The sequence below is a fragment of a genome, unplaced genomic scaffold (genome assembly GCF_019419815.1).
Source record: "Pyrus x bretschneideri cultivar Hongxiangsu unplaced genomic scaffold, Pyrus_bretschneideri_v1 Contig9, whole genome shotgun sequence".
NCBI lineage: Eukaryota > Viridiplantae > Streptophyta > Magnoliopsida > Rosales > Rosaceae > Pyrus > Pyrus x bretschneideri.
The window spans coordinates 352018-363150 of record NW_025999831.1 but is presented as its reverse complement, the minus strand read 5'-3'; the positions used below and the strand labels follow the sequence as shown (position 1 = coordinate 363150).

At 33.7% G+C, this 11133-nt stretch overlaps 1 protein-coding gene across 1 annotated transcript; it reads right to left on the bottom strand.

The window, feature by feature from the left end:
- Positions 1-8144: 8144 nt before the first annotated feature.
- LOC103944345 (WUSCHEL-related homeobox 11-like) lies at positions 8145-10514 on the bottom strand. The gene is made up of 3 exons (XM_018646735.2): positions 9762-10514; positions 8603-8778; positions 8145-8507 (listed from the first exon to the last, which is right to left on the bottom strand). Exons 1-3 carry the CDS (start codon positions 10405-10407, stop codon positions 8490-8492), a joined length of 840 nt encoding a protein of 279 aa, XP_018502251.2. The 5' UTR covers positions 10408-10514; the 3' UTR covers positions 8145-8489.
- Between the last annotated feature and the right edge of the window lie 619 nt (positions 10515-11133).

Genomic DNA, 11133 nt, shown 5'->3' with positions numbered 1-11133 from the left:
TATGCTTTCTCTTAGCACACTAGCAGCATCTACATTTTTCTCACCACGTAGGTTATAAAGGTTGGTGATTGATGCTGAGAAAATCAAAGATTGCCTCCATAGTTCTAGTGTACATTCAGCGATGAAGCCATAAATTTGTATGAACAACAGCATTCTCAAATAACAAAACCACAATTAAAAGGCTTAAGAATTTACTTAAAAAACAGACACTTATATATTAACTTATGAAGTTTTACATACAATATATTACAATATCTCTCGACGCGTTTTCATGTTTTGGAAGCGTTGCATGACAACATTATTATCAATATCATCACATATTTCTCTCTTTATAAAAATAACCATGTTATCATTTATCCATCTCCCATCCTATTTCTGAATTGATTCTTCAGAAATTTCATAGCTGAAAATATTATTTCAACGGTGACAAAAGCAACTAGAAAAGTTAGTGCTAATGTTACAAGTAAGTAAATTAATTATTAATTTAATTGTCATCACGTGGGTTACTGTGGATCCAAAATGGTAAAATTATTTTAATTGTCTACCAATTTTAATTGTAGTTTAATTAGTACTGATCATTAGGATGCAAAACTGTACAATTTAAAAATAAAAAAGAAAAAGAGTCGGGGCATCCGCCCATAGTGGCTCCGTCCATGCATGTATCAGTATCCAATCAACATTAACATAGGGCATGTATGTTATAGGAAATCAATTAGTTTGTATTTATACGAAATAATTGGTTCATTTTGCGTAACGTAATTATTGGCTACTGATGCAATATATGCATGTATAATGAACAAATATAGTACAGTGCTTATATTTTTGGTTTTTGTGTGGTTGTTTGCGGTACTTGATAAGATGGAGACTCAAAGCGACAACGAGTCAACTAGATTTTGTAATGAATGTTGCCATAATATTAGAGTGTTTGAAAGTTTAGTTTTGGATATTTTGGAGTTTTGAATCATCTAGTATTCAAGATAAGGATTACCTCAGAGTTTTTAGAAGCTTTATTTTGTAATCATATGGAATTTAATTTATTTTAATTAATAATAGTCTAGATATTATAATTGAAGACTTGCTTGGGTGTAGGGGAAAAGTATGTTGAAAATGCATGAATTTTCTATCGAATATGCTTTAGTTTATAAAAAGAAATACTATTTTGAAATTTGAATTTACTTGCTCAAGTAATGAGAGGTCTTTTGTTAGTAACCCGATCAATTCTTGGAAAATATATTATATTACCTTCATTGATAATAGCTATAAATATTGTCTGTAAACTCTTATTTCACTTTCTAGAATGGTATGAGGACTTAAAGAATTTGAATAGAGAAATGCATGTTAAATTGTACATTGTACATATAACGGTGTTCAATTGTCAGTAAAAGAAAAATTATGACAAAATTTCTTTTTAATTTAACAACTTGTTAAAAAATAAAAATAAAAAAACAGGTAAACAAGTATGTGGTTACGATTCGATTAAATAGGTATGTGGTTATGTGTACGGTTAACCGTTTATAGATGGTTGGGGGTATGTGCCCACCTGTTTAGACAATTACTCAACGGATAAACAGTTATACGAGTAAGAGTCTAAAATGTTAGGAATAAATAACCGCAGTTACCCACCTGCAATAATCATTGCCTATCACTAGAATTGACTCCATTAACAAGACAAAAACTTATGTGGGGCTCGACTTGCCACTGGATTGTGCTGAGTGGCACTACCATCCACTGAAAACTTGCCATTAGTTAAACCAAATAAGTAAAAACAAATGACAAGTTTTGAGTCGGTAGCAGTGCCATTTAGCACAACCAGTGACCAGTCGAGCCTGACACAAATTTTTCTCTATTAACAGAGATAAAATGTGTAAAATGCCCCCATTTAAATAGCACTTTGATTATCGATGTAGATTATTGATATGGTATTGATGCAAAATTGATATGGTATTGAGCCAATTCGTAGCACATACCAGTTCTTATAAGTTATGAGTGGAAATGCTAATGGCTTAGTACAAACGAAAGTGTACTGACTTTTTGCCTTTGTTAATCGTGTTAATATTATGTGAATGCTGGTTATAAATTGGGTATTTAAGTGGATCATTTTGAACATTTTTGCCTTTGGCAATACTCCGTCACTATGGTATTAGTGCTATTTAACCGTATTAGGGATGTGTTATTGGGTGCAATCTTTGAAAAATTATTGTGTGCTTGTAAGTTGTAACACAATTTAGTATGCTAATATAGTGTTACCAATTCACCCAGATTATAACATTGTGATTGACTTACCCTGTAAGGTGTATAAATGATTGAATATAGGAATATTCTGGTCTAAAATTGGTCAAATAATTAGAACAGCTCATTGAAGTGAATCATTTCAAGACATTCCTCTCTATACTTCAGGGCATATGAACAGTAAAATACATGCAATATATTCGACTAAAAAAATACATGTGATGTAATTTGATTGTAGTCATAATATGAGGTCGATATATCATGAAGTGTTACATGGTCACGCAACGTAACTTTTTGGGTAATTGATAAATTCAAGTAGGGTCTTAGACACATGGAAACAAGGAAAGAATTTCCAGTAGGGTCTACGGATCTTTGCATGAGCTTTTATCAAAGGATACCAAATAACTGTGAATGACAATGTTGTCGGCAGGACAATGGTGCTAATCATATATGCAGTGAGAGCTAGTAGGGGTGAAGGAGGGGAATGGTCATGTCAATTGCGGTTGCTTTTATTTGGTACATTTGACATTTCTTTTCATTGGAGAATTGGCACACTCATGTCCAGTTCTTATAGAGTATAAATTTGTTTCCTTTTAGATTAGAAAAAAACTAGAGCATTGACTCTAAATTTTAGTCGAAAACTTTAGTCGGGAGCTTTTTGATGTTGAAATAAAAAAATTCTAAGTATTGGTTTATAAACTTATCACAATCTGTAGCAATGATCATTTTGAGTAATCATGTTAAAATTTTTGTCCCTTGTTCCCTTTTTAAACATTTTTTTCTCTTAGTATTAAACTCTTTACTTTGTATATACATTCTAGCAGTGTTTCCCAAGAGGACCACTGCTCCTTATTATGATGAGTCTAACTCATAAATTTTTAATTTAAGGACTAAAACTCTAATTCAGCCAAAATTTAGAGAGTAATGCCTGTTTCTGATTATAGTTCACTTGATATGTGCTAGCCTTTCACCATGATTAGGGCGACAATATGAAGACATTCTTTTCCTTTTTTATTTTATATTTTTGTTACAAAAAGTCTAGGGAATGAGAGGCTATTCCATTTCAAGGTCAGGGCATACCGTAAACTTTTTTGGGAACTTACATAGAAGGTCTTATCATGGTTTTTAATTTTTACAGATCGTCCATCAATAGACTTTTGGCAGCTTGACTCGAACTTAGACCTTAGTCCAATAAAGGGAATAATTCTTTTAATTTTTGTTTGTAAGAAAGTTATTTTTGAAATTTTGTTACTTTGCATTTCGAGGTCACGATAATGGTATTGGAATAGCATCAATTTGGACAGTTTGGGGCCCAAGTGCGATAGGTCCATTGGTACCCATTTTTCTACATGTAATTTAACTGTTTAGACCTGGGCTTTCATTCCTTTCTGATCCGTGCCCCTTGTTTCAGGCCCTAGTTTTTGTGTTTAGGACATTATGGGGTGGGTATTTTAGGAGAAAGAGATCCTCTCTGGATCTCTTCTACCAAGGTCATCAGATCAAGTGATTCAGATCTTTAAAATTTGATTCAACGGTTAAAAACAGGGGCTCATTTTAAAAGTTATAATAATTTTAGTTTTTGATCAAATTTCAAGGGTCCAGATCATTTGATTTGGTGGTCTTGGTGGAAGAGATCCAGAGAGGATCTCTCTACAGGTTTAGGGTTTATGAGAAGTCTTTATCACAAGTTTTGATGAATCTGAGTACGCCAAGTTCAGGTTCCGTGTCATAAGATTACTTCATTGCGTACTGGTGAGCTTATGAGGAAGATGAAAGAGGAGTTGAATCTTCAAGTGCTGGCTTACTTGGACTGGGTAAGCTTTTGCATAAGCTCAAGAACTTAACAAGGATGATATGATTTATCGATAAAGATGATATAGGAGGACATTAACATCACCCATTATACATTTAAAAAGAATGTCCGAAAGAATCACCAAATATACAAAGTCTGATTATCGTTGCGCCCTACCGTAGTTGAATCAATTGATGCCATGTTAGCTTCTCGAAAGATGCGATTTAGCGCATGGTTAGGATTTTGATGCATAATGTGTCAAAATAGCCTTTTTGATAGATAAAATATGCCAATGAACTTGAATATCTTGTTTAATTGTATGCAAGATCTTCAAATCTCCTTCTATGTTGTAACTTTATGAAAATGCAGTCGAATTAGGTGTTTTATCTAAAATGATTTTTGAGATTATCATAACTACTTATTTTGGTCTCTACGATTGAAAATCGTAGAAGTGGTCTTTGAGTTTATCCACTATAAATCATTTTGCTCATTCCGAAAAATGTGTCAACATCATTATTAAATTGTCATGGAGTAACCACATGACTACCTTTTTCATGCTACTTTTGTCAAACCAACCCCTTTTAGCCAAAATAGTCTATAAGATGGACATAACTCCTCAATTTGGTTCTTGAAAATAAAAATCGATACAAGTGGTCTTTAAGTAACTAAGTTTGTTTATCGTAAATCATTTTGGTTATTCCGTAAAAAATGGTCAATATCCTCATTAAATTGTCACATGAGCAACCGCATGACCACCTTTTTAAGGATAGTTTTACAAAACCAACATCTCCACTTAACAAGGATATTGACAAACTTTGTTAACAAGATTTTTCTTTAATTCATTAAAAATAGATTTCAACCTTCCATTAATTTACGGTCGTTAAATCGAATAAATTGATGAATATCAATAAACATAAATTAACAAAGGTTGTATGAAGTAAAAATAGATGTAAGATGGCACCCCCCCTTTCATTGAAACTTTCAACATTGGATTCCCAAAAGGGTTGACTGGCTGTTCGTTGGTCAAGTACAAGAAGATCAATAACCTTGCTAACAATGTATATTAAAATTTAAGCACAGTAATTTTCTATTGTGGCATCTATAGAACCATAGAATCTAACGAAAGTTAAACAAGCAATTTCAAAGGAGATGCCAGCCAATAAAAGTTATAAATTTTGACATCACACAGTATTTTATTCCGTACCGAACATCCGTCTGTTTTGGATTGGTTATATTGGTCGGTGTGGATGCCAAGTTGCTTATTCTTTTCTAGGGTTTTTATTCAAGAAGAGGAATCCAGCACGTACTACTGGCCATGCAGTTTCATCAACTTCTATGTTCAATATTTTCCCCACTTATTTTTGTTCGGGTCGAGAAGAAAATTGGAGGTTGCCCAAAAAATGAAAATTTGAGAGATTCCAAAAGATTTAGAACGAAGATAAACGATGAGGTAGGAGTAATGGTTATATATGTGTACCTAAACAAGAGCGGTCAACAGGAAGAACCATATTAAGCCATACTTTTGTATATACTTACCTAGAATTCTTAGAAAATTAAGCCATATTTTTCTATACATTCAACCCAACGATTGGGAAACACTAAGAAGGAAGTTGCTTATTTGTGTCTTGGCAAGTAATGAGGAAAATATCTATATGAAAAAGTGTCTTTTCCCACATAATTTTAAGTTGTTAACATATTGTAGTACTGCCAAACCTTTTGAATATAGTTCGACTCGCCTAACCCTTTTGTTTCTTTAGTTACCAAAAACAAAAGGGAATTGTTATTAGTATTCCAAAAATCTTATTCTACATTCCAAACTTTCTATATTAGGAAAGAAAAATACACTTTTGAGGAGTGTAGAATGAGATTTTTGGAGTGCCAATAACATTTCCCAAACAAAAAACACAAAAAACTTCAACACATGTTAATTAGGTGAAACCTTGTTTAAAATATATGATCTAAATTTACAATATCACAATAAAACATTAAGGATATAATATTAATTAATGACCAAATACACATATTATAACCTTAAGTGATTAGTAGTGTACCATCATGAGTGTGAGAGTCAGACCCAAAAAAAAAAAAAAAAAAAAAAATCAAATTTAGTTAGTATTTTTTATGAGTGAGTAAAGTTTAGAATTGGTCATTATACTTTAACTCTAGTTTAAAAGAGTAAAGTTTGGAACTTAATTTTTATTTTTTCTTGATAAGTAAGGGATTCCTAAAGAAACTGAAGGCAAGCTGCTGCAGAAGAAATAAAAGTTGCGTATTTTTTCTTGATAAGAGATCTGAAGAATCTCATATTCACCCACCGACGAACCTCTGAAAACATATTTGGCTGAAAGAAGTGGATACACGTTACACTAAACACCGTGCCTTGTTTGTACATACCTAGTTGTGCTATTGTTGATTGTTGACAATTTAATAGTTAGAATGAGCTATAATTAATGTTTAAAATTTCTTCAATATGGTTGATATTTCTATGAAAATATTCAAAAAATCAGAGAAAGATATGGAAAGGGGGTTGAAGTCTAAACTTCACCTCATATCGGAGAAACTCTTAAATTTAAGCTAAAATCAACAGATATCGTTGATATTTCTAACACATCGGAAAAACTTTTATATTTCGTTCAAACCAATGTTTGACAATCCCTAAAGTTTCATTTTAAGTTTTCATCATTTCCATCGAAAGCAATTGATATCGATATCGATATTTGATATATCTGTCAATAATTTCACAAATTTGCATATCGATATTTCCACCCATACCGATATTTTAAACACTGGCTAGAATGACATTCTTCTAATTCAAGTTATTCGATTTTTAATCAGTAATTTCAATATTAAACTTGTTACTTGAATTCTTAGATTAGTGAAAAGCTAACTGTTTACTCTATTTTATATCGAATTTTGTTGTGCCATAGGTAATAGCAATAATTAAAGCTATTGAATTAGCTTTAGCTCGAGATTGAAATTTTATTGGTTGAAAGTTGATTTTGCTTTTGGTTCTTGATTTCTTAGCTTTCTTCAGTTGGTGCTTTCCCACTTGAGGGTGAAGTAGAGGAAGTGCTTGCATTAGAGTTCCCAAATACATTTTCGATCTTTTCACAGTTATAAGGGAGGTAATCAAGGAGTTGATGCTCTTCCAAATCATAAGACATCCTCTGCTAGCCTTTATCATATTATCATCGGGATTATGTGGGTCTTCCTAGCTCTTGCGGTCGATAGGTTTACTTAAACAGCTGGCAACATCATTGTTGCCGCAACCACCATATATCAAAGCCAAAACAAAGAATACAATATAATAAGGCCAATAACCTATCAAAAGCTACCGCCCGATTACCGTCAAGCTATTTTAGAACATTGGTTGGTGATGGGGTTTGGTTGGAGTGATACAAGTGGTGGTGGTGGCAAATATCGGTTGTGGTGGCAACAATGGTGATGGCAGAGGACTGATCATGGTGGTGAGGGGTTGGTTGGGATGAAGGTGGTAGGAAGTGGTGGCAGTTGAAAGTGGTGGCGGGTGGTGGAAGATGGAGGCTGTTGAGTGGGGTTGTGCACAGACGGTTGTGGTTTGGGGTGGGGTGATTAAGTAGATTTCATTTCTAAAAAGTTAAAAACCAATGAGGGTTAAGAGAATTGAAACTTCATTAAAGGCTACGGTTTTCTTATGAAAAAGCTTTCAAAAACAACTTAGATGTGGCTTTTAAAAGCTGTTGTCAGATTCCATTGCTTTTAGAATAATTAGATGTTTATTTTATCAAACACTTTTTACTGCTTAAGTTTGAAGTTAAACAATATTTCAATGTGAACCAAAATTCTAAACAAGGCCTTAGCTAGAGTATTTGGCCGAGTAATGGTCCTAAATGTCACATTTCTTTATTCTATACAGAGAGGGAAATTGGGGACGAAGAAGATTTGATTAAGCCACACAACGAGCCAAACATAATAATCATGAATCAAACTCACAATCTTTGAGTTAAACCTAGATTTCATATTCACAAGTGGAGAAAAACATATTGTGTATTGTCACCTTAAGTTCCACATTTAAGCCACATATATATAGGCAAACCATCTTTGTTGAAAGATATTATGAGTTTAAATTATATCCACGACAAGATTTTAATATAAAAAACACAGCATTCCAATCTAATATCCATATTGTTCTAAAAAAATATGCAAGCTAACATGCTGCTGTTTCATATACGAAGTCCCTAAATTATGTTGTGCAATGCTGATGAGGTCAATTTCAGTAATACAATGAAGAAAGAAAGAAGAGAAATAGGATATAATTTGATTGACCATAAACTATCATGCATGGTAGCTAATATATAGATATATTTTTCTAATAATCACACTGTGGGGGTGGGGGGAAAGTGAAGACGATAACGAAACCAGAAAAGAAGGCAAGATGAAGAAGAAACATGTAGGAAGCTCCCATATTGTAGGTGCAGCTTAAATTTACTTAACTTGGTCTTGAAACCTGCATTAACAAAACATTTGGCGACTTAATCAGCAGTATATATAACAATGTAAATTTATTTATGAATCACGAGAGAGAGAGAGAGAGTATTATACCAGGAAATAGCTTTCACCAGACTCCAAGCTGTGTGCCAAGAAACCAAATTCATTGATTGGAAGTGGGAGTCCAGAGGAGTGAACCAATAGCACATCTTGTCCAAACACGGCTTTCATGTCAAGTGGCCCTTTGGGAATTTCTGTTGGAAATCCATTAATAAACACTGTGATGAGACCTGAAAATAAATCAATGGACCCTTCATGGATTCAGTACTTCACGTAATAGCTAAGCTTCTTAATTTGAGTTTTGAGAGAGATATGATATTCATTGATGGGTCAAGAACTCATACAAGAGCTAGGATTATTCAAAAACAAATTAAAGGTTATTGGAGAAAATCTTGCCGGAGCTTTCAACCCGTGTTCAAGGAATAAAGGGCTCACATTAACAAATACATAATTGAAAAAGACATTAGACTCTTGATTCGATTAGCACTTGAGTTTATCAGTATTAAATCCTTGAGGATGATTCATTAAACTAATGCAGATGTTCTTCAGGTTTCATAGTGTCAAGGTCCAAAAGAACACAAAAAGGCTTTTGTACAAGAAAAAGATCACAGAATCTTAGGGCAAACAAAAGCAGAGAATATTTTTCCTTACATTTAAGTATTACGAAACTTAACGAATATCCTTCATGAATTAACAATGAAGTTTTGCAGATTGTTATTATAATTGAAATCGATATTATTGTCAAACAATAATTAATGTATATGGGGTATACTCTTTTTTTCTTTTTTCTTTTGAATCCATTTCAACTACCTAAAAAGGTTACACTTTTTCATTGCAAAATTTTCTTAAAAGCAATCTGAAACCGAGTGGAAAAGACTGCCACAAAAAGGAATTACATGGATTTAGGGAAATCTACAACTTTCATACAATTCAAACACAATAACTGTCACATCAACAAAAAGCTGCTACCGAATTATATACTCCGTCGTTCTCATACTAATTGTGAATCTATGGAACTTCAACAGTGTAATATTACTCAATCAAATTGAAAACAATTGCTTTAGGAAACTGATATAACAAATTAAACGTACTGAAGAAATGAAAAACTGATTTAATTTGAGCTCAGATGAGAGAATGTAATTATATAAAAGAGTGCGAATATATAGCTGTACAAACAAAGTATAAAAATTAGTGAAACGGTCCATGCAATTACCAGACTGGAAGTGGAAATTTGAGGTATCAGAAGGGCCTCCTCCTAACGCAGACGTTACACCGGAGCTCTGCTCGATTTCCGGAAACCCCATTTGACTAGAAACTGGAAAGAACTGATCATCAACGCAAGCAGTACTATGATGAACATCATGATCTGTTATCAGATGATGGCCACAAGACGAAGAAGATGAAGAACCCATAAGGAAATTATTAGGAGAAGCTCCGAAAGCCAAGGGAGGAGCAGCAGCAGGAACACTGCAGCTTATTCCGTACTGAATTTCACCACGCAATTGGTGATGAGAAAGAGAAGTCATTGGATTACTGTTTATATTATTATTGGTCCTTTGTTCAAGGCTTGCCTGCAACTGCCGTTGTCGGCGGCGAGATCTCGACCGGCGGTTTTGGAACCAGTAGAAAACGTTGGCATCCCCAACAGAGCCAAACTTCTCAAGCAGTTTCCTTATTCTCACAGTTTCTTCTTTGGGAGGATTCACCATTCCACTGTTGAAAATTGACTCCAGAATTAGGATTTGCTCTGGCTTCGGTATCCATCTTGACCTCACCGGCTCAGGGCTTCTCTCGGTCGAGCCGTTGCTTGGACTACTACCGTCAGGGTCTTGGCCTTGATGTTGATGATGATCTTCCATATATTCCGTTAGGTCTTGGTCTTTGAAGCTGCTGAAACCTAGGTTGAATGGGAAAACTAAAAAAAGTTACAAAGAGAAACATGAAGTACATATGAATACATAGTAAACCGCTTCAGGGACGTTTGAGGGGATATATAGGGCTGAAAGAGCATTTGATTGATTATATTACCATAAAGGAAATTACATTATTACCCTTCACAATTTTTTTAATACGAAACTAGAGTATCAAACATGCGGGGGCATGTGATGGAAGTTGGCAGTGCGTTACTGAAGAAGGAGAGATGAAGGGTGTGCGAGAGATATAATAGAAAATGAAGTAAATTACAAATGTAAGCAACCTTAATTTGGGTGAGGAAAATAATCTTGGAATTTGAAGAAAACATGATTTCTAAAATGACATAAATCAAATCCTTTGTTTGGATATATAAACATAAAAAATTTAGAAATTTTATGTGAACAAAAGAAATTTGGAGCATAAATCCGAGTTTTAAATTTCATCAAACTAGTTGTCATTTCTAAAATTATATGAAAGTGAGAGCTTAAAAAAAACAACCATTTATATGCACCATCACCACCACTACATGCCCATGACCACTACCATTATCACCACGACTCACCGCCTCATTTGCACCTATCATGGCTCAATTGGATTGACGATTCTAGGTACACATTTAGTTCTGTATTTGAAATTTAATTAAATTTACATTAGCAAAACATGAAATTTTA